This window comes from Nannospalax galili, unplaced genomic scaffold (assembly GCF_000622305.1).
Source record: "Nannospalax galili isolate Female #2095 unplaced genomic scaffold, S.galili_v1.0 scaffold63, whole genome shotgun sequence".
Lineage (NCBI taxonomy): Eukaryota > Metazoa > Chordata > Mammalia > Rodentia > Spalacidae > Nannospalax > Nannospalax galili.
Window position 1 is genome coordinate 715,936 of NW_008355272.1, and position 27,034 is coordinate 742,969.

At 40.3% G+C, this 27,034-nt stretch overlaps 1 protein-coding gene across 1 annotated transcript in view; it reads right to left on the reverse strand.

The window, feature by feature from the left end:
- The window catches only part of Agbl1 (ATP/GTP binding protein like 1), a 912,025-nt gene that overhangs the window by 448,959 nt on the left and 436,032 nt on the right, over window positions 1–27,034 (reverse strand). Inside the window, exon 19 of the mRNA XM_008852348.2 lies at window positions 10,195–10,324. Within this exon, the coding sequence (XP_008850570.2) occupies window positions 10,195–10,324 (130 nt within the window). The remainder of the gene's footprint in view (window positions 1–10,194; window positions 10,325–27,034) is intronic.

Below are 27,034 nucleotides of genomic sequence, written 5' to 3' on the forward strand. Positions count from 1 at the left end.
ATATATATACTAAAGGAGATCTTAACTCATCTTTCAAACACAGTTCAAATGGTCCCTCTAGTACTTCTTTAATCCTAAGGGAAAAATGACTCAAATCCTCATGTGTGGTCCAGAAAAAATTTATGCAAGCTTTTGTTACAGTATTTATTATTTTGTGCTACACTGATTCTTTGCAGACCTGACTCCACTTCCTACCACAGTAAACTCTGAACTCTTCAATGTAGCCCGAAAATTACTCATTCTCCCCAATGGTCCCTCTAGTACTTCTTTAATCCTAAGGGAAAAATGACTCAAATCCTCATGTGTGGTCCAGAAAAAATTTATGCAAGCTTTTGTTACAGTATTTATTATTTTGTGCTACACTGATTCTTTGCAGACCTGACTCCACTTCCTACCACAGTAAACTCTGAACTCTTCAATGTAGCCCGAAAATTACTCATTCTCCCCAAAAGCATGGGCGATGGGCACAAGTGTGGGTAATGCGGGGCACCCTGGGAAAAGTGGGGGAGCTGCGGTCATATTGGAACTCTGAGAGTGAAGCACGGGGCTAGGGAGTGACAGGGGCAAGAAAACAGACAGGCAAAACACATGGACACCCTGCCCATCTTGCAGACTCCTCAGGGAGAGATGAGGCACTTAAGACTGTGGGGTGAGAAGGCCTGCAGGTGCAGTGTGTAAAAACTGATGGAGACTACGGGTGAGCTTGAATGGCACGTGGGTTATGAGAAGCTGTTTCTTTGTAAGTCACCCCCTCCCAAATGTCATATATACTATGCAAAATTCAAATAGAACTGTGTTAGGTCAGTTTTATTAACCAGTGTCAGAACTGGGAGACCCAGTGACTGAGGGCATCTCCCAGAGGGCGGGAAGGGGAAAATTTAGGGAAACACCCTCAAAGTGAAGGACAATTTTCTTTTATTCTGCTAAACAGATGTAGTAATAAACTGTCCCCTAAGTTTTTATCTTTATATCCATAGATTAGTGCATCTCTCAACCCTCAGGGAAGCTCCTTTTTGTAGTACCATTAATACAGAGACCACAACTTGATCAACACACAGAAAAATCTGACTATGGAGTTATCAGCAGTAAATGGGTCATCTATATCATATTTCTTCCCCAAAGACTCAGGCATCATTGCAGAAAAGGAGGGCATAAAGATTGTAGAAGCTCAAAGAAATAGATTACTGTGGTGAAACATTATATGCCAGACATGACAACACAGTCACACACACGAATTCACAGCAGCTGAGACTGCATTCACAAGACTTGCACAAGATCAAGGCAGCCGAAATCCCAGCATAGGTGCTGGGAGTCACTGAGGGATGCTGGAGGAGGGAGGATCAGTTTTCTTGAGGGATGTCAGCCCTGAGAGTCACCCATGTTCCCACAGATGGTTCCACATCCATGCGCATAAAGGCAGGACTAAACAGACTCAGCTGACACTGCATTTTTTAAAATGCACAGAGGATTAGGAAGGAAAAGTGTGGGAGTAGGGAAGGAATAGAATAGGAGGAATTAAGGGGTGGATTTGATCAAAACACATTAAGTGTATGGATAGACAGTTGGAACAATTGTGACTATTTCCATATTTCCTATAAACTTAATGACTTGCCTGGTCTTTAGCAATCCTCAGAAGAATCCACGCAATGATTTCTGTCTCTGTCCTAAATTGCAGTGGTCCATGGAATTCACATTAATTCACCAACAAATACATGAGTAGCATCCAGAAAAGGTGGGCCTTCACAGCCATTGGATAGTATTTTCCCAGTGCTTCAGAACACATTTTCATAAGAGCCACAAGTCGGGGAGAGTCAGCACAGAACCCAAGAATCAGTGTGGAGACATAAGAAATCTTCCCTGTCAGTGCAAGTAAATGGAGTGATGCTACTGCCAGCAGGAGGCGGGTTAAATATAGCCCTGCAGGTAACTAAAAGGTGGTGTTCAGCCCATTAGAGAGCTCTGTAACACTGTGAATAGCATTTAGTACTCAGCTGTTTCTCACCCACCTCTCAGATGGTCCCAGCAGGAAACAAGTCTGTGGCTGTCATGTTTATAGCTAATTAATGTTTATTTATACTTTTAAACAAGACTTTCACCTGTCACACTTTAAAATAAATGTTCTGCTCTTCAATTAGAGATTGCCAGAGCAGAAAGACATCCTATTCTGTTGTGGTTTAATTGTGTGTGTGTGTGTGTGTGTGTGTGTGTGTGTGTGTGTGTGTGTGTGTGTGTGTGTGTGTGTGTGTGTGTGTGTGTGTAAATGTCTATCAGATGTGGGGTTCTTTCCTTCTAAATCACTTTATTCTCCTGAAGGCTAAACTTACCACACAGGGAAGCATACTTTCTCCAACTTTCAACCATGAGATTAGAGCCTTGCTATGCAGACTATGACCTTGTTTAAGAGAATCAACAGCATAAATAACATCACCCCTTGGGCAAAATAGGGATTATAGCTTAATTATATTGCACATTTGAACCAGTGTTGAACTTGGATTCTTTGGGGGGGGGTCTGGTTTTGTTTTTTTATTTATTTGTTTGTTGTTTGTTGTTGAGTCAGGGTCTCCCTGTAGCCTCAGCTGGCCTGGAACTTGCTATGTAGACCAAGGTAGCCACAGTCTTACAGAGATCTACCTGCCTCTGCAACCTGAGTGATAAGATTAAAGTCTTGTACCACCATGCCCTGCCTGAATCTGAGTTCTTAGAGCAGGGACATATTTAATTCTCTGTGCCAAAGAGTTGTAAGTTCCCAGGAGCCTTTAAGAATCTGTTTCCTTATGCTCATGCACCACCCTTGAACTTATAGAAATGATGCCAGCAAGCACAAGATCCACACAAACTCAATCAGACATAAAGAAGCATAGAAGTAGGGAAATGGGCAGGTGGCCCTATGTCCCAAGCAGCCTGGTTCCTCTGAGAAGCAGGGCCTGCTACAGAGAATGGACTATGGACAGTCACAGAGGTAAGTAATTCTGGGTGTCATCTTGGAACAGAAGCAGTGCAAAGAAAAAGACGGGCCCAGTGTCTCACCCACGTGGACAGGAGAGGGGGCATTTACTGACCTTGGGCGAGACTGCAGGCCCATGATGCATGGGCAAAAGTTAACGGAGACTGTGGGTGGGTGCTGAAGCTATCTGGAACTGCGGGCCGAGTCATGCAGAGCTGGGTGCTAGGTGTCAGGTGTTCGTTTCTTTGTAAGTTACTCCATTTCCCCCCTCCCTACCCAAGATATAAAATGAAAAATTCGGATAAAAATATGTTATGTGGTTTGTCCAACAGTGCCCTGAGCAAGAGACCCTGAAGAAAGTGAAGGCTGGTCAAACACAGAGTAGGAAGGAGAAAATTTAGTGGGACAAATTGGTACAAGGTGGCAGGATGATGGTGCTAGAAATGACAAACTGTGGAAGTTTGGAAAAGGCTAGAGAGCTGATCATAGTGCTGATGTGGATTTTACAATGGATTATAAAATATGTAACTAAAAAGAAGCCAGCCATACAGAAGCCTAGGCCACAGCTGTGTTGTAAAGGTGGGGAAACAGCCCAACTGCAGATATATGAAGATTTGTTAAAGGTTATAGGAAGGCTAGAAAAACTTTTACTGGCTTTGGACATAAGGGAGAGTCCAGAGAGGGGGCCATTTTGCTTAATAAAATATGTGCCCCAGGCAGGGGATGCTGAAAAGGCTAGGGAGGTCCTGGAAGATCCAGTTGCAGAGCTTGAGAGAGAGAAAAATAGGACACTTTAACTGTGTAAGGTGCAAGGACCCAGAGGAAAAGATAGATAATAGTAAAAAAGGAGATGACCTAAAAATAAAAGTAGCTAAAGCTGCCCCTTAGATTCAACCTTGATACAAATGGGAAAAAAAGCTAACACTGCTATAGCTAGGAAATATTCCACACTGGAACTGTTAAAACTAGGAAAAATTTACAAGCAAGCAAACAAAGAGCCCCTAGCCACATGGCTTGTGAAAGTGTGGGACATGGGAGCAAATGACATCAGTCTAAGTCCTTCAGAAGCTTCACAGCTGAGTTATATAACCACCCATCCATCCTTGCAATATAGCAGTTCAACCCAGGCCAATGTAGGGGGGGAGTAGTCCTTAAGGGGTGGCTGGTTGAAGGCTTAAAGATACATGGACATCACCAAGGGAGACTCACATGATTAGCAGGGGCTGGAGGACTATAAAGGAAGGGGCAGGAACTACTGAGAGAACTAGGTATGAGAAAAGCAATATATGATGTCCAGTTCACTGGGCCAGATAAGACTGTATTCACAAGAGATATAAAGGAAAGCTTAATTCAACTTGGACCTTGAGAATGTTATGGCACTTTAATGGTTTTGCTAAGTCCTTTAATCGAACAAGAGAGGCTTTAGCAAATCTAAATGATTCTGACCAGCATGTAAAACATGTTGGTAGAGTAACAAAACACTCTATAAGAGATATAAAAAAGACCAGACAGAAGATATGGTGTGTTTGGGTTACTTGAAGACAAATGTGGCAAGACTTATGTTGAGCCCGAATTCCCAGAGAAAAAATTGATAGAAAAAACAAATTTGGTACTAAGGAGTTTCTGGAAGGCTTCAAAATCAGAAGCACAGTTTGCAAAATGCATTCAAAAAATAAAAACTGTCCCAGGGGGGTAAAGAATCCCCAAGGATTAAATAAGATGCATTTCTCTTCTGATAAAAGCTATACTAGGGGTGGAAGCAGTTTTCCCACCAAGTTCTCCCCCATCAGCCAGGTGCAGTCAATGGAGAAATGACAGCTATGGCGACAGTCAGGAGGCAGACCCAGGGGTCTGCCTGACTCAAGGAATCAACAGGTACAGTGGGGACAGGAGAAGCCCCTGCCTCCTTAGTCCAGTGCAGGGTCAGGCAATTGGAGCCAACACCTGTAAGTGTATCAAGAATAAAAGAATACAAAATGATTCCATGTAAAATCCCCCAAGTACAAAATGACTCCAAAGGGAGAATTAAGGATAGCAAAGAACTGAACAAATTAATAGCTTATACCCATGCTATGGTACCAAACAAGGATCTATGGAGAAAACAGTTAATACAAATGGATAAAACCTTTCCATGCTATGTTAGGCCTTGTGTATGATTGATTTAATATATGATGTTTACCTTCCTTTGAGTGTTTTACAGATGTGAAACCCATTTGAAAGATACCTGAAGAAGCAAAGGCCAGCTATAGCTGTGAGATTCTTCGAAGTTTTATGGTTGGATAAGATAAAAACAGAGGCTCCCAAACTATACAACTGTTAAGGAAATCTACAGTACCAGGGGTGGGTTGCCCCCCTATGAGTTGTTGGTCAGAGAGAGATCCTAGACGTCCTCAAATTCACCAAGGCTTTTGCCACTAATGTCAGTTGTACACTAGAAAGGTTGGTAAGGCCAAGTTGCTGAAGACACTGCATGATGTGAGCATGGGGTGAGAGAGGAAGAGAAGCCAAAAAGCTCCATGCCACTGGATGGATAACATTCATAGTGCCAGAATGCACTATGTAGATGGTTGGAGAAGAAAGGATCCCCTGTTATTCTACACGACAATGGACCCACGTGCTGCACACTATGGACATGCCAAGCAACACCTGCAAGTGTAATAATGGCACAAACAACTGACATACATACAACTGACAAACTTCTAATTGGATAAGGCATGCTCCTATGGGTGGAACACACATCTGTTGCTATAGACCAGGCCAAGCCCTGTGTCAAGAAAGGCTACTAGCCCGATTGGGAAAGCCATTACAAGTATACTGTTTAATGAATATAGTACACCTACTGGGATATCGTCTAGGCATTTGTATTTACACTCAGGTTTGTTTAGACGTGTCTACTTCCTTCTATTTGTCTTTATAGTAGAAGAAACACCACTGAGATAGATCAATGGCCATGGCTTAAAGACGAATAATGGGGAAGCCTAAGAAGTTACTATCTCACCATGATACAAGAGAGATCACCCTACATCTGTCACCACCTCCATGGCTCAGGGACCTTAGCAGAAGATTGGCAGAAAGATTGTAAATAAGAGCTGAGGATAAGGGTAGAGTGTGTCCCAACCAGCCTGGTTCCTCTGTGGGGCAAGGCCTGCTACCAAAAACGGACTGCAGAGAGTTAGCCATGGAGGGAGGGGCTTCTGGGTGCCATCTTGGAAAAGAGGTGGCATGCGAAAGAAAAAGATGACCCCGGTTCCTCACATGCATGGACACGAGAGGGAGCATTAACCTACCTGGGGCAAGACTGTGGGTCCACGATGCATGGACGAAAGTTAATGGAGATTGGGTGGGCGCGGAATCAATCTGGAACAGCAGGCCGAGCCATGCAGAGCTGGGTGCTGGGAGTCAGGTGTGCATTTCTTTGTAAGTTACTTCAATTTCCCCCCTCCCTACCCAAGATATAAAGTGAAAAATTCATATAAAAATATGTTATTCGGTTTGTCCAATAGCACCCTGAGCAAGAAACCCTGAAGAAAGTCAGGGTAGGTCAAATAGAGAGAAGGAAGGTGAAAATTTAGTGGGACAGGCCTCACCCTTATCCCGGGAACTATTGGCAGCTGATCACTGCTGGTTGAGGGAGAGCTGATCTTCTTTAAGAGCATGACACTAGATAGGCTAAACAGGAATGTTGATGAACTCACACTAAGTGACATCTGGATACACAAATTTGACTCAATAGGTATTAATATAACAGTATGCATGAAATCTTGTGGGTAGGCTATATAGGTTTCAGATAGGGGAAGTCCAAATATGATGAAGATGTATTGCATGAAATCCACAAGAATTCATTAAAGAAGCTTCTTTTTGCAACAGATGGAGGCTACTGCGGTGTTGCACATCTGGTCAGGCACAGAGAACATACACCTGGGAGATGCCCCGTACTAGGTGACACATCTTCAGTCGAATCTCTACAACCAAGGCTCAAGGAACTTAGTGGAATAACGGGTACAGAGGACTAATGCACCCCTCAACTCTCACTAGTGAGGTTTCCATGTACATCAGAGTGTGACACACACAGAAGACCAAAACTGGCTAAGTTTTGGAGAATAAGAGACTATAGAGTGTAGGATGGGACTCCTATCTGAAACCTCAACCACCCACACCTCAGGGACCATTGCAGAAGAGGAGGCAGAAAAATTATAAGAGCCAGGGCTGCTTCATGAACATAAGGAGGTAGAGGCATCCAGGCCACTGGAGGCTTGCCCATGTGAGCCTGCAGCAGCAGTTGCATCGAACATAGGACCCATGTCAGCTCAGTTAAACAAGGGCCCAAAGGGGAGGTGAAAAATAGGTGGCAGGCCAGCACTAGATTGAGAAATATTTGAGACTGATTGCTGCTGGGTGAGGAGAGTATGACTTACATAAGACCACCACTGGATGGGCTGACTAGACTACAGTGGACGCAATTACGCTGAATGACACTTGGGTACAGACACCTGAATAAATAGGAATCAGCATGTATGACAGAGTGCATAGAGTTTGGTGGGGGGATAGGGGGAGGCATGGATGGGCGAGGGGGGTCTGGATTTGAGTGGGAAATGTATGAAATTTTTTAAAGTTCAATAAAAACTATATTTTAATAAAAGTATACATTAAAAAGAAGAAGATTTGACTCAGCAAATCTGGGTTAGTCAAGCTTTGCAGGTTTTAAAGAAACATCTGCCTCTTGATAGGCTTCTGGGAGTATTCTTTTTGCTTTTGTTCTTGTTTTGTCCTTTTGAGACAGGGTTTCCCTGTAGCCCCACCTGGCCTGGAACTCACTATGTAGACCAGGCAGGACTTGAACTCACAGAGATCCACCTGCCTCTGCCTCCCAAATGCTGGGACTATAGGTGTGCACCACCACACCTTTAATCCTTTGACTATTAGGCTGTAAAAAGTATCTTTAACTGAGATTTGGACAATGCCAGATGTGCAATGCTAGCAACATCAGTTTTGACAGAATTCTTGAACTTTCAGGTATCAATTTGACCTCGGGGGTGGAGAGAAGTACTCCATGATGGTATAGCTGACCCCAGATATCTCTGAAGATATCTAGGGGGATTGTGTGATATTTCAATGTGCATATGCCACGGGGAGGAATCAAATCAGTGTAACACATCCACCTCATCATCTTTTAAAAATATTTTTTATTTACTTTCATTTCATGTGTAAGTATACTTATGTCATGCATTTAATGGTCATGTGGTTCAGAAGGAGTCATTGGATCCCTGGAGCTGGAATTACAGACAGTTGTTAGCCACCATGTGGATGCTGGGATAGAACCCAGGTACTCTGCAAGAGCAGCCAGTGCTCTTAACCACTCTCTCCAATCCCAACTATTCCATCATTTTTACAATGTGTTTAGAACCTCTTAGGTCATAAAATATATAGTAAGTACATATGCCTTACAGTTGCTCCACTTTGACAGAGAATTAAAGAGCTTACTGTTTCCATGTTGCTATGCATGGGATCTATTATCCTGCCTTCCTCTACCCTTTCTCTCCTTCCCTTTCTCACCTGCTAGTAGTCACGATTCAAATGGAAACTTTCAGCATCCATAAATAAATGGAAACTTGGAGTATTTGTCTGTACGTGTCTACATATTAATAATTATTTTAATATTTAGGAGATGAGAATGCTACCCATTTTTCAATAGTTGTATATTTTTATTTTATAAATATATATAACATACAATTTGACATTTTAAGAATGCAATTATGTAGTATTAAGCCCAGTCATATTGTTCTGTAATCATCCACCTGCAGAATTTTACATCTTCTCAAACTGACATTCTGTATCAATAAACAATACATCACCTTCCCCCATTTCTGCTAGCAACAGGTATTCCACTTTCTTCCTCCATGAATATTTCTGTACATATTTTAAAGTGGAAAATCAGAATGAATGAATCAGTCAGCAAGATCTGGGGTTTGAATGCTAACCATTTTATTTGCTCACTATCTATCATATACATGTATTAGATAACCACACTATACCATATGAATAAGTATAATTAAAATAAAAATAATTGGAATAAAAATTCCTTCAACACCAAGTTAAAGTTAATGTACTTCATTGGTAGTTAAACTGTTGTTAGAGAATTAAACTCTGTCCATCCACCTATGGTGGAAGAGGATGCTTATACCAGTTCCCTCCAAGATTCTGAAAGTATGCCTTCTACTAGTATCCTAGGTACTTTCTATTGCTATGATAAAAAACATTGACCAAATCAACATCTCTCAGGTCACAGTTCATCACTGAGGGAAATTAAGGTAGGAACTCAAGGCAAGAATCTGGAGGTAGGAGCTGAAGTACAGACCATGGAGGATGATTGCTTGCTGGCTTGCATTTCTGGCCTGTGCTCAGCTTTATACAGCCCAGGACCATGTACCCAGAGATGGCATCACCCATAAGTGGGCTGGGCCCATCCAAGTCATTCAATAACCAAGAAAATGCCTCATGGACATGCCCACAGACCAAACCACTGGAAGCAATTCCCCCAACTGAGGCTCCATCTTCCCAAGTGTGTCAAGTAGACAACTGAAGCTATCCAACACAAGTGCTGATTTAAAACTAAACTATATTCTTTGACTGTAATGTACTATGAGTCCACACCTAATTTGAGTTCCATAAGTCCTGAAACTGGGTCACAGTGTAGACAAACATAACAGTACTAAATCCTTACGCAGCTGTATACTTTCAAATGGTCTTAAGAAAAATCACTTTACTTATTAATATCTTAAAATTTCAGTAGGAGCCTATGTTAAATGCTCATGTGCCTTTTCTGCACTCATTAAACATGCTGCTGTTTTAATCAGATGGTAGATACTTTAAAAGGTGGTTTATAATAGAGATATTTGAGTTGGTCATTCTGATAGCACCTTTAGCTTAAGCAGCTTAGGTTAAGGAAGGACTCCACATTTCTTTTTTTTTTAATACTTTATTATTTTATTTTTTTCTTTATGAGTATGAGTGTTATGCCTGCATGTAGGTAAGTGCACCTGTGTCATGCAATGCTTACAGAGGACAGAAGAGGCTGTTGGATCCCTGGAACTGGAGCTACAGACAGTTGTTAGCTGCCATGCTGGGACTCCACATTTCTACAGACAGGTCTGTTCCCAGTTTGTGGAAGTTCTTGCCTTGAGACCTGGTAATCTGCTTCCTGAAGGTTAGAGGAAACCAGGCAACAGTATGAAAAGAAAGAAGTAACTCACCGTAGGCCCCCGGCCGATACTACTCAGGTAGTGGAGGAGGCCTTTGGCATGATAGATCGTTGGCTGAAGATGAGCTTGGGGAAAGAGCCACTGTCTGTTGAGATCCTCCCCACTCAGTGAGCATCTGTGACTGCAGGAACAAACAATAAGCAAATAAATACACATTTAGAAGAAAATTGCTTCAGAAAATAAAACCCAATCAGACAATTAGAGTAATGAATCCAACTTCTGTGACTTCTGCCCAATTGCCACTAAGTCCAGATGTCCAGGAAGCTGCAGATCTGTCCTGTATGCTCCCAGACTGTCATTATTATTAAAGCCTCCCAAAGAACCAGAAACTGCATTTGACTTAACCCTGGGTTAATGGAGGTTAAAGACAAAGTGGGAAATGTAGTTTTTCACTATATACACACAGGAAAAACACATTTGGTACATTTCTCTACTCTCTAGGCCCCCATGTTCTACAAATAATTAAGTTGAGCTTCATATAACATACTAGGTATCTTGAAACATGATACTTTCAGATGTCCCAATAACTTTGCAAAAGTGGATATTATTGTGCCTCCGTGAATAAACTGGGACTTAGAAACAACTAAATGAGTGACTCAAAATAAATAACTGCAGACTTTCCCCAAGCCTCTAGCCTCATGTGCCTTCCCCTATTGTACTGTTTCTCTCACTAGCCAAGTAAAAGCATCAAAATCTAGAAGTTAGAATGAGCTCAATCATCATCTATTCTCTGGAGATATTCACATTCGGGAGGCAGAGGAAGAGGCAGGCAAATCTCTGTGAGATTGAGGCCATCCTGGTCTACCTGGTGAGTTCCAAGCCAGCTGGGGCTACAGGAGACTGTTTCACAAAGACCAAAAAAAGAAAAAAAAAGAAAAAGAAAACTTAAAAAACCCCAACTGTTAATTTGCAAAAGTGACTCAGCTCATTAATGAGCAATTATGAATTATGATGACCAGTTTCTTGGAAGAATCATCCTATAAACCCAAGACCACTGGAGATTACCATAAGCTGCCCAGCCATGGAATATATTCCTGGTGATCTTGCTGAGGTGGCACTTAACCAACAGGATGAAGCAGCAAGATAATACGTGTTGCTGACTGAGCAAGGCAATACATCTCCATCACCAGACCCTCTAGCACCTTACCTCCATCCACTGTTACACTTCCATTCCCCACCACAGATGAATTGCTATTTCTTCTGTGCAAGAACATTTGTGAAAGTGTCTCACTTCTATCCACTTCCACCTACTAAAGTTTTAGTGGGTCATTCCTACCTCAAATGGTCCATGAATCCCCAAGTCATTTCATTCTATACAGAAAGAGCAAGAGAGAGAACGATATGTAGAGAAACAATTCTAATTATATATTGTAAATGAGAAATGGTATGTTTGTTGCATCTCCATCCTTATTTATTCTTTCCTTGATTTTGCTTTTCTTCCCCCTCCTTTCCTTTCTTTTAGTAGCAAATACATCCACACATACGATTTATCTATTTTGCCTTGTGACCAAGGATAAAGGTAAAATGTGAAGGAGATCTTCATATGCCAAAGCAGTAGAAAGAGAAGCATCCCAGACTTGATATTGGCCATATTTGCTGCATTTCAATTTAATTTCCTTCTAAAATCAAAGTATCCAAAAGCCCCAGGATTCTCTCTAACTACTAACTACTCTGTGTTTTGTCTTGCCTTGACCTGGATTCTCATCAACAGCTAGGATTTGTTTGTTTCTTTGTAACTTTCGCCATTATGAAATAAGCCAAGGTAATTTAAAAGCATTCCTCCATGTGTAAAAGGATGGTATGTATTGTTATGTGTCCAGTGGCCAAGGATTCTGTCACTTTCTCTATCTCTTCTCTCCTTGTGCTCATGGAGACCAAGTTCAAGGGTGGTATCTACATGGAGAAGGTCCATAGGTTACCACATGTCAGAAATTCAGTTCTATATCATAATTCTCAAAAACGGAGTAAATAAAGGTTGTGTTGTAACTAGAAACCACCTAAGTTTTGATTAAAAAGAATTAGTGCTGGATCCTTGTTATATCACAAGGTATGGGATTTAGGATCCTTTTTTATCAACATCACACAGAAAAAAATATAGATTTGTTTGACCTATTTCCCAAAGCTGTTATCACCGCCATCACCACCACCACCACCATTATTTGGTTTTCTGAGAAAAGGTTTCACTTTGTATTCTCAGGCTATCCAGAAACACATGCTCATCCTGCCTCAGCCTTTCATATACTGGCACTGTGTGAATACACCAACAGATCCAACTCTCCTACAGGATTATTTTGAGAATTGAATGAAATAATATCAATCATAACATCTCCATGAGAAATTAGTTATATAATCATACCTCAATTTATGTCAACACACATGACTACATCCACTTCTACACACACATCCACCCACTCCTGAGTTTTGTGACTGTGTCCATTGCTTCCTTATCTCATCCTAACCATATTCTCTATGAAATATAGTCAGGTACATGTATGCAGGGTGAATGAGAGAGAACGAACATTGGCTAGGGACTACTGAGAAGGGACAGCTGTCCACTCTAAGCATCAGGTGATTTGACCAAATTTCAGGACAGAAGCAGTAGGACCGAACAGAAAAGAATCATTCTAAGAAAATATGCCAAAGGAAATGACTGATTGCTGTCTAGGCTGCTAACCAGTACCAAGAAGGGAGATTATATCTAAGATTATCAAGGGCCAACATTTGGAGAAAAGTTGAAACAGTGAAGATATTATAGAATTTAGGGAAACATTAGCTTGGGAAAAGTTTTGTTTGGTGGCTGCTTACCTTCCAGGGCTAAAGAAAATGTGACACACATAGGCTGTGCAGATTAGGAAAGTCCATAGGCTTCTATTTGTATTCAGGCTGTATGTGTGGCTGTGATTTGGGGAGTATCTCTGTGAGTGCTTATGGCTTTGGTATTTCCTATAGTTCTGCAATTTTAGACTACTACAATATGTACTATATCTATCTTGAGTACTTTTCCTTTTAAAGCAATTCCATTTGCTCCCAATCTCCAAATCCATTTGGCATTTTATGTTAATAATATCAGAGATTCATGTAGTCAGAGGAGCTGTTGCTGCTCTTCCTGGGGATTTGTTTTAAGCATTTGAAGATGAAATGTACCTCATCTTATTATCTACTGTAGCATTTCTGCACTGACAGCTGCTGCTTCGATGTGGAGAGAATTAACAGATGGACAATGATGATAGGCTGGCAATAAATTCAGTGCCCGTAATTTCTGAAAAGGGGTCATCCCTCAAATAGAGTTTGAAGTTTTGCTTTACTTGTAGGAAGAATAAAGTGGTGATCAGTGCTATTTTTTTTTCACATTGAAAATTGCAAACTCTCATGGGGAAAAATAAATGTACTTCTTTTGTTTTCCAGGTAATTTGATCCAACTAGATCTCCACTATTGCTTTGTTGCTATTGTTTATTTTTGAGTAAAGATCTGGTATAATCAAAGTTGGTCTCAAACTTCATATGTAGTCAAGGATGACCTGAACTACTGATCCTCCTACCTACATCTCCTGAATTTTGGTATTATATACATGTGCCACTATGTCCAGTTTATAAGGTATTGAGGATAAATTCAAATTTTCAGTCATGCTAAACAAACATTTTACTAATTAGGTTGTAGTCCCAGTCCAATGATCCACACTTTTTTTCATTTTTATTAAATCTTTGGGAATTTCATACCATATACTTTTATCATATTGAGATTCCCTCCTGTATCTCCCCCTATTTTAACACCCCAACTCAATTTCATGTACTCTGTTATAAATATTAAGGTCTATCAAGTAAATACGTGTACTCAAATCCCCTTAAGTGTGGGTCCATTTACTGGAGCTTAGTTAGTTTAATCCAGTGTCACCCTTAAAGAAAACTGACGTTCCCTCTCCCAATAGCTATCCATTACCAATAGTTCCTCAGTTATAATTAGAACTTCCTATCTACTTCCCCACTTCTATGCATGGACTTTGTCTGGATTAAGCTTATGTATTCATGAGTCTTGTGTATGCTGTCACCATTGATGTGAGTTCATTCAAACAACTTCACAGCTATCTGGAAAGCTGTGTTTCCTTATGGTCATCCACCACCTGTGGCTCTTATAATCTTTCTGTCCCCTCTTCTGCAATGATCCCTAAGCCTTGGATGTCTAAGGTTTGATGTCAGTGTCCTATTCCTGGATAAGCATTCTGTAGTATTTTGTTTTTCATACATTGACCAGTTGTGGGTCTCTGCATAAACCTGCTGCACGAAGAAGCTTTTCTGGTGAGAATTAAGAGATGCCAGGAATAGATTCCCATTTTCAAAGATATTCACAGGGGATCCCATAGACCCTCAAATAAAACTAAACATTGCTCCTGTCTTGGTTACCCCCCCATCCCCAGAACTTTATGATAAGTCCCTAGTGCTAAAAATACTATACAAAAGAGCTGTCAAACAAACAGGGGGAAAAAAAGAAGATACAGACTTCAAGGCTTCCTCTTTACTTGGCTAGCTTTCATAGTGTTGGAAGGTGTTGTGCATACTACTGGAAGAGAAAATCATCAGCCTTACACAGTGAATCCTGAAAGCTATAACAACTGGCCCTGCAAGATACATCCACTCGTGCAACAGTGTCCCACATTCTATAGGAACAACCAACCACTTTCTGATTGGATTTATGGTCTGCTTCACAAGGTGAAGTCCATACCTGATACTGATATCAAGCCTGGTAACCCAGGGCTAGCAAGTCACAAACCATAGCAGACAGCACAATGCTATTATCCTATTAAATAGATATAGTATTAAACTGATTCCTAACGACTTATTGCTATTTGGAGCTTCCTCGTGCTCCGTAATTTTAAGCTTCAGTTTAACTAGTCTCATTTGTGATAAAGTTTATGTTCACAATGTGTATTAAATGTAGATGCCCACATATCCAGATCGTCCAGAATCTTATAGTTTTACCCTGAAATTCCAGAAAACTCCTCAGGATATGCAAATCACTTTATCTCTCAGTCTAGATCCCTAATTATCTTACTGCTAGTGTCACAGAGATAAAGTGTCCAACCAAAAGAGAGCCTGGATGTTTTGCACTCACTGTTTTTGTTTTTTGTTTTTATTTTGTTTTGGTGGCAAAAATCTCATGTAGGCCAGGGTGGTCTTGAACTCCAGATCTTCCTGAATTTATTTCCGAAGTGCTAGGATTACAGACATGTGCCCACCACATCAAATTTGTATGGTGCTTAGGATCAAACCAAGGATTTTATGCATGCTACCCAAGCACTCTACCAACTGAGCTATATCCCTATATCGATTCTTAGTATTTCTAGGTGGAGCAGGCACAATCCACCTAGTCTCAGTCACTTCAGCACATATTGTTATCGTGACTGCTTTGCAAAGATAGCACATGCTCTTTCAAGCACTCACCACCTGCCTCCAAATAGTCCTATCCTTGAAATTAATGCAGAAGGATTTCTGTTGTTTTGGTTATTTGTATTTGTAATTTGAATGAAGAGAGGATAACGTATATAACATGATTTTAGAGAAAAATGAAATGGCATCTAGAATAGAGTATCTTTAAGTTTTAAAAAGGAAGTATCTAATTTCAAAACAGAACTTTTTGGCAGGATATGTAATCCTTCTATAAAACACATAAAAAGTAGCTGGGCTTCTAGGATCTGGGACGTGGAGCCAAGAGGAATAGGAGTGCAGCTATATAAAGTAATACGGAGGCCAGCCTGGGCTACATCATGAGACCCTGTGTCACATAACTAGACAACAATGGCAAAGTGGAAAACCAGAAAAGAAAGATTCTCTGATACCCAGAATATGTCAATTTTATGGCTAAAAAAGGCATCCTAGGTAAACTTAGACTGAGTCAGTAGTGGCAATCTTAAGAGGTCACTGTACCTGGACAAATTTATGATATCCTGAACAGTGGATAAGCATAAAACATCAGGTAGCTTAAAGGAAAAAAATTTACTCAAACTTTTTTCTTTTTCTTTCATGTTTTGGCTTTTTAAAATAATATCACTGTGTAGCCCAGGTTGGCCTACAACTTAAAATCTTATTGCTTTCTGACAATAATTGCAGATCTTAGCAATCATCTAAGAATAAGAATCACACTGCACTGGGAAACAAGAGTTACAAGCAATAGCTTCAGAGAAACAACTCAGAACCACCAGGACCCCTGAATTAAAGACGGGACCATAAATCAGAGGAAGAAGAACATTGTATCACTTCCTAACTGCGGGTTTATAAAGCTGCAGTCAGACAAAAGGATGATTCCAAAATGTCCCATCCACCTGTCTGCAAAATGGAGAGATGACAAGCAGAAGACTGAATGGATGATGCCAGGCTTCATAGTGACGGGTTCCAGCACAGCATCTCTGTGGTCTTATGAGAGGCAGCATGTTTGACATTACAAAGCACTGTAACAACACCAACGCAGCTTCAGATTGAGAAGCAGAGAAAGTGTAGGAGGAAAATATTTGAAAAGGCTGAGACGCTTGGAAGCTTCTAAAACATGACTGTGCTGCATGGGGTGTGCTTGGCTGGGCACTACACAGTTTTCCACATAGGCATTTCTCAGATGGACAAAAAGAAGTGAAAGAAATGAAAGAAAAAGCAACTTCATTTCAGGGCCAGGGTTGCCAGGAGTATTTTCTTACATTCAGGCTATTTTGTCATTGGAAATCTTAGAGTCAAAATTTGAGAGCCAGAGAAGCAACCAAACCCAGTTGTTATTCAACACCTCTAGAAACTCAAATGAGTTAATCAACCCCACACACAGCCCAGGAATAAGAAAGTCATCAGAGGTGTCTAAACTTTTGACATTATGACATAATATTGTCTTATTTATTGAATTTTTGTGTATTTTATACATAACATCTCAAACAATCTTAATCATCTTTATACACCCATCCCCACTGGCACCCTATCATAGGCCCTGCACTGGAACCCATATATTCTGCCGGCCTTATTAAGGCCCAATGTGTCAAGCCAGTGTCCTAAGATACTCCCCAGTGCAAGGCCATCCACTGAGGTCAATTCATTCTATCTTAGGAAGATCAGCTAGCAGTAATCAGTTGTCAATGTATCTTCAGCTAAGATTGGGGTCTGCTGTTCATTTCCCCAGTTCTATGCTGGGTTTTTGTCTGAGTTTGCATGGGACTCTTGTATGCTGACACTATTGCCATAGAATCATATGAGCAGATTCCCAGGAGCTTATAGGACTCTCTTTCCATATAGTTATGAACGCCCTCCCTGGCTCTTACAATCTTTCCACTCCCTCTTCCACAATGGCCCCTGAGCCCTGGGTGGGTGAAGTTTAATATAGGAGTCCTGCCCAAGGACCATCAGTCTGCAGACTCTTAGTCTCTATGTTTTTGCCATTTGTGATCTTTTGTGTTCCTGGCCCTCTGTTGCATGAGGGATCTTCATTAATGAGAATCAAGAGATTCCTTAGTGTCCTCTTCATTACCCCTGTTCTATGCTCTGTGTGCCTTAGGTTTAAAGGTTGCATTATAGCTGCATCACTTAGGCCTTGGTAATAGTCTCCAACTGGTACACAATAAGCTTCTTTGATGAGTGGTGACTGGGATATTTGTCTGTAAATATAGGGATACATATTTTACACATAGCAAGAAATTACATTAGTCTAGGGATGTGAGAGTCTTGGAGTTTTCTCTAAGATCTGTGACCACTCCAGTCATGTGCTTTTGGTTATGTTAAAGTACCACACTTGCTTTCCTCCCACTGAGTGAGTTTTTAGTCTAATTATGTAGCTATTGATTGTCCCCAAGATAAGAGTGACACTACTACACCAATGTCTTCTGCTGTGCCAACCATTGATTTGGTTATTTGGTCTTGAGGCTGCGGTTGGACAATTGGTTGATATTTTCCCTTGGCATCTTCATAGTGTTCTTCAAAGTTATAAGAGCTATCCTTCAGGGGAACTGGTCAGTTCCAGCTCCATTGCTCCAAATCCTGTGTCCAAAGTAGTCTCTGTCTTCAGCACTAGGGTCTTAAAAAGAATTATGCAATTGGCTGGGCATGGTGGCACACGCCTTTAATCCCAGCACTCGGGAGGCAGAGGCAGGCAGAGCTCTGTGAGTTTAAAGCCAGCCTGGTCTATATAGTGAATTCCAGGACAGCTCGGGCTACAGAGAGACCCTGTCTCAAAAAGACCAAAAAAAAAAAAAAAAGAGCAATGAAATCACAGAAAGAAAAATCACAAAATGTCTCATGTTTTAGGTAAGTTTATGATTTTGTTTTGTACTGCATTTATAGCTATCTTGATTGATCGAAGTTCACCAGGCACAGGTTAAACATGCCTAGATGTACCAGACAACTGAACTGGGTTCCATTTCATTTCATTAATTTTATTAATGAAAATTCCCAGGGGCTGGGGAATCTCTCAGTCAGTAAAGCACCAGCCTCACAGACACTACAACCTGAGTTTTCTCACTAGAATCCACATAGAAAGTGACAGCATTTATAAGACCAATGCAAACTCAAACCAGACAAAAAAAATCAGCATAGAACTGGGGTAATAGGTAAGAAGCTTCAAAATTAGCTGAGGAACCACTGGCAGCAAATCAATGCTGGGTGAGGGAGACTTGGTCTTCCTTAAGGGAGTGATGCTAGATAGGTGGCCCAGTCTTGACTGACACAGTGCTTCTGTGGAATGAAAGGAAAGGAAGAAACTTAGTCTTTACAATGAAACCATATCCTTATAAAGGCAATTGTTATCCCCACACTGAAGAAAACTAGAGCAGATAATATTTAGAATCTTTGACTCTGTCCTAGAGCAGAACCAGTTCAAGAAATCTTCAAGACAGTCCCCACAACACACAAGCTCATATACTCTGTTCATCCATTACTGTGTAAGTATCTTACATGTTCTTAATTAGAAAACCAACACAGAGTAAAAATGTAAATGTATTTTTTCTGAACTGTTTGACAAGCCTGATTTCACCAAATTATTCCAACACCCAATGGAACAATTCAAAAGATCACACAGTAGGGTCAATTTTAGTTTAAAACAACGCAGGCTGGGTTAAAGAGAGGAACAACTTGTCTTTCTGTGCAGAGGAGCCTAAAATATCACTCAGATCAATGAAGAATATGTGATCAGATAATTCTCATTTTTACAAAGCTATCGATCCTGTATAAAATGTTTTTACTGAACTCATTGACATTCAAAGGTATATGTTTCTAGAGACGTACATGTCTTGAGACTAACAAGTGTTTTTGAAAAATCTGCTAAACACCCATGAAAGTAAACGGTGAAGCCTCAGGATGCTCCACCAACACTGAGGCCAGCCAGTCATCCCCAAATGCAGCTAGCTGGAAGTTAATACTTACATAACATTAGTTACCAGAGAAGAGCACGATTGTCTAATTTCTAAAATTTTAAATATGCTTTTTTTTTTTACAAAAACTTTACTGAGAACTTCATGCGTGCATGTAAGGTGTTTTGATCAAATCCATGCCCACTCCCTCCCTTCCAACACCTCACATATCTCCCCATCACTTTTTTCTTTATTCTTTTTTCATTTATTTCTATGGGGATTTGGGTACTCTAACATTCCCCCCTCTGAAGAGGTAACTCTAAAATCTTTTAAGGATTAGATATACACTCCCAAATACTTTTGACATTTTTGGCCTTTGAAACAGAGCATCTCGCTAACAGTCCCAAGGACATTTTGACTTTTAGCCAAGGAACCAGCTATTTTTCTTTGGGGTCTTTTTACCCTGACTGCCTAGCCAATTCTTACCTCCTATTCTTATCACACCGTCCTCTGAAGGGGTTACCCAAATTTCCAATAGGGAATAGGGATGCAGACCACTCTGGCTTCTTCCATGCTGAACAGGGACGCAAGGTGAGGCAATTGGAGTGCCCCTTCAGTGGGTCTATCTAAAAGAGTCCCAAATTGCATAACTCTTATGTCTAAAGGAAAAAGAAAGTCCTTGAATCCTGAACAGGAGCTGTGAAGGAGAAGTAAAGGCAAGAGTAATTAGCATTACAAGTTCTAGACAGGGAATTAGAAAAAATTCAGAACAGGACAATTTTCGAATGTTCATATGTGTCCATTGGAATTTCTCGACAAAGGCTTCCAAAAGCATCCCTCTATTGGGTTCCTCCTCATTTTTCTTTTGTCTTCCAAGGCTGGACTCTAGAGTGATGGATTCAGGATTTGCTTTCGGATATTTTGATAGCTGTTGGAGTACTTAGAATCAGTTTCAGTTCCCTCTCAATAGGGGGAGAAAACAAATTTATCCATCATTTTAGAATAATAGCTCCCTTAGCTAGAGGTGGGCACTACAGTATTGGAGACCAAGATTTGAAGTCTTACATCTGAGCAGCACTTTCTGCAACACAAAATCATCAATGGGAAATAATTGTCTAACTTTTTATATAGACTTAGGCCTAATGTCTTGGAAGTATAATCCCTTGAACTCTTAAAGAAGTATACTGACGACTTTACTATACTTTCCTTTTGGGTGTTTAGAATCACACAGTTGGCCTAAATAAATCAATTTATATTTACAGTTAAAGTCATTTGAGGATCTGTTCCTCAGGTGTCACATGGGCTTGGGAGGAGCTCCTGGCTCCTTTTTTTTTTAACCAGTTCCATCTATATGAAGGCAAGTAAAAGGTCCTGTTTGACCATGCTCTTAGTCCATGTAAAATGTTAGAATAAGAACTGAAAAGGGAACAAAATGTCAAAATCAAGAACAAATGATTATTTCTATAATAAAATAAACTTGGAAAAAATCAAAATTCATTCCTTAAGAAGACAGTGAAGAAAATAATAATAGATGGGTATGATACATTCACATAGTTATACACACACACACACACACACACACATGCACGCACGCACGCACATGCATATGCTCCAAAATTCAGGAATTAAAAGTCTTGAAGGAAGACTCATTTTTACATTAAGTAAATACCAGTAGAGAAATAATAATGCAATTTGCACAAGATAATGAAGATCTACCTCCACAACTGTTCAGTATAAAATTAGACATATTATTCAGGGAACATGGAAGAGACATAAATGAAAAGAGAATATAGACTGGTAATGAAGACAAGAAAGCATTATGTATATGATATATATATATCATATATACATTAAATACAATCGAGCCATAATTTAGTACTCTTACTGGATTTGTAAGAAAGAATTGATTGGGAATGTGGGCAAAAAGAGAAGGCAGCTTACAAAAGAAAACCAACTCTTTATGATGACAACTTTTCAGAAGAAATCTGAATGGATATTCAAATGAAATAGTATGATATCTAAAAAGAGAAATTTTAAGATGCAAACTTTTATCTAGCAAAACTGATCTTTAAACACAAAAATATAGCAGCAAATTTAAGAAACAAGAAAATATTATTCCCCATGAGCCCATCCTTAGAAATATACTTGGCAAAATTCTGACACAAGCAAAATATTTGGATAGTTACATATTTTGTAAAAGTAATCCAAGAACATTTCTGGTACACGTTTGACTACACACTATCATCATTGTTTCTTTCATCAAAAATCTAGCCCTCTGAAGACAAAATAGTGACTTGTCAATGTTTGAGTCCCTAAAGCCTGAATGAATACCTGGCTCACAAAAGCTACTGAATAAAATATATTAACATAGAGAAAATCAATTAAATCTTTAAAATCTTCTAAATGATGTATACTCAAAAATAAAAACCAACTGAAAAGCAAAAAAAATGTTTCTCACATCACAAAAGCAAAACCACACCCCCTGTGGCAGGGCAGAATATAGGCCCCAATGGAAAGCCACTGCAATTATTTCGTTAGATGGATGTGATGCACCTGCTAATGTACTGACCAAGCATTTGTGTTTACACCCACAGGTTCTTATTATAGCAGCCACTGTTTAGATATTCTTGCTTCTTGCTATTTGTGTTTTTACAGTAGATGGAATCCCACTGAAATGGACCAACAGCCCATTGAAAACAGACAATGCAGAGACCCAAAAATTCAGTGCCTTGCCACAATAGGAGGAAGGCCATCCCACACCTACCACCCCCTCCAAGGCTCAGGGACTTTTGTGGAAGAAGTTGGCAGAAAGAATGTAAGAGTCGGAGGAAGGAGTGGAGTGTTAACTGGAAGTGTCCTCCTACCACTATGCCAACAAGCTATAGTTACACTTTCCTCCCATGCTTATCAATGACTCCAGGGGGGAGTCAGTTACCCCTTGCACACAATCAGTCCACCTTAGCTGCATGTGGGGGAGGGGCTAAGGATATATAAGCTGAGAATACCATGAAGCACCTCTTTCACCATTTTGAGTGGCTGTTGGGAAGTCTATATAGGATCTATATTTGAAGGTGGACTTTCCAGTGCAGCTGTAAATAAGAGGTGCCCCCTCTTTTGTAAATAAACCCCACCCTATTCTCTATTAACAAGCCTAATAAATTAGGATTTTCAAAGAAAAAAGAACAAAACTAATTGAACCTACATAATTCCACCAAAGTTGACCCCATGTTGGCAAATCCTTTGGTCTTCGAATTATTACTATTATTAATTTTTTTTGATCTTTTTGAGACAGTGTCTCCCTGTAACCCCAGCTGGCCTGGAACTCACTGAGTAGACCAGGCTGGCCTCAAAATCACAGAGATCTGCCAGGCTTTGCCTTCCAAGTGCTGGGACTGAGGATATGTGCCACCACTCCCAGCCTTAGTCTATGATTTCTTATCCCTATTTTCCATGCTTAAACTTCATTGTATATATTTTTATGTAACCTGCTTCAAGTTATTTCTGGAAAAATGTGTTTAAAATTGCCTGTCTTTGGAATAATAAAAAAATTCTTTAAAAAAAAGAGCAAAACCACATTATTCTCAAATTTCATTTGGTTGTCATGTTTGCAATGTAAAACTTAATGGAGAATTTGGAGTTAGAGCACTAATGAAAAGTCCTTTTTTAATATTTTATTTATCATTTTTATTTTATGTGTATGCATGTATTGCCTGCGTGTAGGTAAGTGCACCCATGTCATGCAATGCCTATGGAGGACAGAAGAGGCTATTGGATCCCCTGGAACTGTAGTTACTGACAGTTGTTAGTTGCCATGTGGGTGCTGGGATCTGAACCAGGGTCTTCTGCAATAACAACCAGTGCTCCCAACCACTGAGCCATCTCTCCAGCCCCCAAATGTTATTCTTATGTCAAATAGGACACTTATTTCAAATTTCCACCTCTCAAGGCTCGGGGATCCTTGCAGAAGAGAGGGTGGAAAGGTTGTAAGAGCAAGAGGTGGTGGATGAACACAAGGAAAGAGTTTTCTAGACAGATGCTCAGTTACTCATATGAATTCACAGCAATGGTGACAGCATGCACAAGTCCTAGGTAAGCTCAAGCCAGACAAAATCCCAGCATAAATGTGGGGAAGGGGGTAGGGAGCCCCAACCCTACCTGAGGAAGTATTGGGAACCAATGACTGCTGGGAGGAGGAGAGTCAGTCACATTTAAGTGTGAAACTCTTGGTAGGCATACCAGGCTCTGGTAGATTAACTCACACTAAAGGGCATTTGGGGACACAAATATGACTCTATAAGCACTATTATACAATATATTATATATATGTATTAGTATACATAAAATTGGGTGAGAGGTGGAGAGGATACAGATAGGGGAAGAATCTTAATACTGTCAAAATATATTATATGAAATTCCGAAAAATACAATAAAATATAGTCAAAAGAAGTTTTGTTTCCTCATGGCCATCATTTCTGACATCTTCACAAGTAGCACTCTCTGAGCTCTTATTGTGAATCATTTCATTTATTAGTTGTAAATTTTTCATAAGAGCCCCACAAACATTGGCGATCATAATTTCATATTTCTGACAAGGAAACAGAGGTTAACAACAGGCAGGTTGACTTTTTAATTTGAGTAAATGATGTCCCATAAATATGGTCATTTATAATATGCTCCCAATATAACCCAACTTATCTATACAATGACTCCAGCATCCTAAAGGGATAAAAGATGAAGAAGAAATGTGGAGCAGTGGAGGATTTCTGCTCACTGGTTCCCAGCTTCTACTATCTGATTTGCAGGTTAAATTTTGTAGTCAAATTTTGTATACAGAAAGGATTTCACTGCTTAATATTTAAAATATGCCTTCTTCTAGTTTGCTTTTCCATTACCATGACCAAACACTCTGACCAAAACCAACTTGGGGAGGAAAGGGTTTATTTAGCTTACATTTCCTGGATCACAGTTCATCACTGAGGGAGCCCAGGGTAGGAACTCAGGGCAGGAACTTGGAGGCAGGAGCTGGAGCACAGGCCATGGAAGACCACTGCTTACTGGCTTGCTGCCCTGGCCCATGCTCAGCCTGCTTCCTTATAAAACATAGGCCTACCTATCCATGGGAAGAACCATCCACAGTAGGTTGGGCTCTCCCACATCACTCAATAAGCAAGAAGATGACCCACAGACATAGCCATAGGCCAGTCCAATGGAGGCAATTCACCAATTGAGGCTCCCCATGACCAGGTGTGTCAAGTTGACAACTAAATCTATCCAAGACAGGCCTTAACACAAATGACAGAATGTATGAATTCCAGGGGCGGGGGCCAGGGTGGTGTGAGGTGCTAGTGGGGAAGGGGGTATAAAGATGATTCAGACTGATTGAGATGTTGTATATGAAATACACAAAAATTCAATAAAAATCTTTAAAAATTAATTAAAAAGAAATATAAGGACTGAATAGGTGGGCCCATAGGTAAAAATTTTGCTTTTTGCAAAAGTGAAAAATCTGAGTTTGGACCCCACACAAAAGCCAGGTGTACTTTAACCCCAGTTTTGTGAGGCACAGGGCTGGTGTTTCCCTGAGGCCCAGCCAGCCACCCTAACCAAAGCTACAAATCCCAGATTCAGTGAGAAACCCTGTCAAAACACCATGTGGAGATCGATAGATGATACCCAGTATCAACTTCTGGCCTCTACATGTACACATATAAAAACCATACTCACATACAAATGCATATAACACACACACACACACACACACACACACACACGCACAAATACACACAAACTAATGGCCTGTGAGTCCAATGTCATCATTCATGACTATCATAAGTCCTAGAAATATTTTGACATCTTTCGCTCCATTTTTCTGTCAGGCACGGGGGGTTGATTTTGTTTTGTTTTATTGCTTGAGCTTTGGTTTTCTTAAGACAGTGACTTATCATGTAGCTCCCTCTGGCCCTAGACTTGCAGTAATCCTCCTGCCTCTGCCTCCCAAATGCTGGGATCACAGGAGAGTTCGACCATGCCTGACTTTTATCTCCAGCTCTCTGAAATGTAAAATCAATAGTCTCCTTCACATTTGGTAAATTGTTGTAAAGTAGAAAGTAGTGTTCAAAATATGAAAGAATCTTATGAAAAATATTGTAATGATTACAATATTCAGCATATATTGGTTGTTCAACTAATAATAACTACCATGTGTCAGATACCACTTGTATTCCAAGCATTTCAACAATAGACACACATTCCAAAAGTATACTTGCTGGGGATTATTTGTCAAGTGAAGGTGCCCGGCAGCTAGCATAGCCGTCTGTTCTGTTTATTTCTCAGCTCCAGCACAGTACAGTGATCAGCATGTGGCAGAGACTAATTCATCTTTATCTAAGGAATAAGCGAAATTCAACTCCCTCTTCTCCTGCTGTCAGAACAGTTCTTCTTTGAACACTCAATATATAAATTCAAACTCTAGTGTTTTTTCTGCTGTCAACCCAACAGATTTAATTATGGGATATTGATTATTCTTAATCATCTGTCTCCACAGGGGCCTCCTCGGCACTGCCACAGTTGACTTTGGAATATAAGTCACCATTTTTTCCTTGTTGGAGATAAACAACTAAGGAAAAAGTCATGGAAAGTTGAAGGTTAATAACATTGGGAAAAAATTAAGTTTAAAAAGCTGTAAAAGGAGTTCCAGTCTCTCATATCCACGATGCAAATGTTAGTGAAGAAGTTTACAGCTGAGTAATTCTATTAAGAATCTCAGAAATCGGAGCCGTTTAGTGAGCCAAAAGACCTCGAACCTCTTTTCCTGAAGGAAAAGAATTCATAACTCTGTTCCCCATTACTATTGTTTTACTAAATAGACATGCTGCCAAGCTGCCTTCTAAATATTTATATTTGTGCCTGTAGATTAGTACAGCAGTCAGCCTTCATCAGAGAAGCTTCTTTTTGGAGTGGTTAACACAGAGGATCACAACTGGTGAAAGAGCAGGGAATAAGACTGAGGTGTGTCTGATCCTAAATTAGAAATTAATTTTACACTACTACAATCTCAAAGCTCAGGGAAAATTGAGGAAGAGGGATTTGGTAAGAGCCAGTAGTTAGGAAGGTGTGCTACAAAACAGTATCTGTTGAACATGGCAAGGCCATTACATTCACAAATCCTCTACAACTGGGTTTAGCTGGGCTACAAGATTGGGCTCTCGAAATTTCATCATGGAAGGGGCAAGAGCTCATGAGGTTCCACCCCTCCCTGAAGGACTACTGAGAGCTGATGATGGCTGGGAGAAGGGATGTCACTTTCTTCAGGGTGTAACCACCGATAAGTTGCCCATGCTTCAGTTAACAACCTCCTACCCATGCTGATGTTGGTAGTCCTCAGTAAACTCAGTAGGAGACACACACACACACACACACACACACACACACACACACACACAAAGAATGTAGAAGGGACTTGTTGACAATAAGGATTTTAGAAGGAGAAGGAAGATAGTAACAGGAAGTGGAAAAGACTCTCTCTC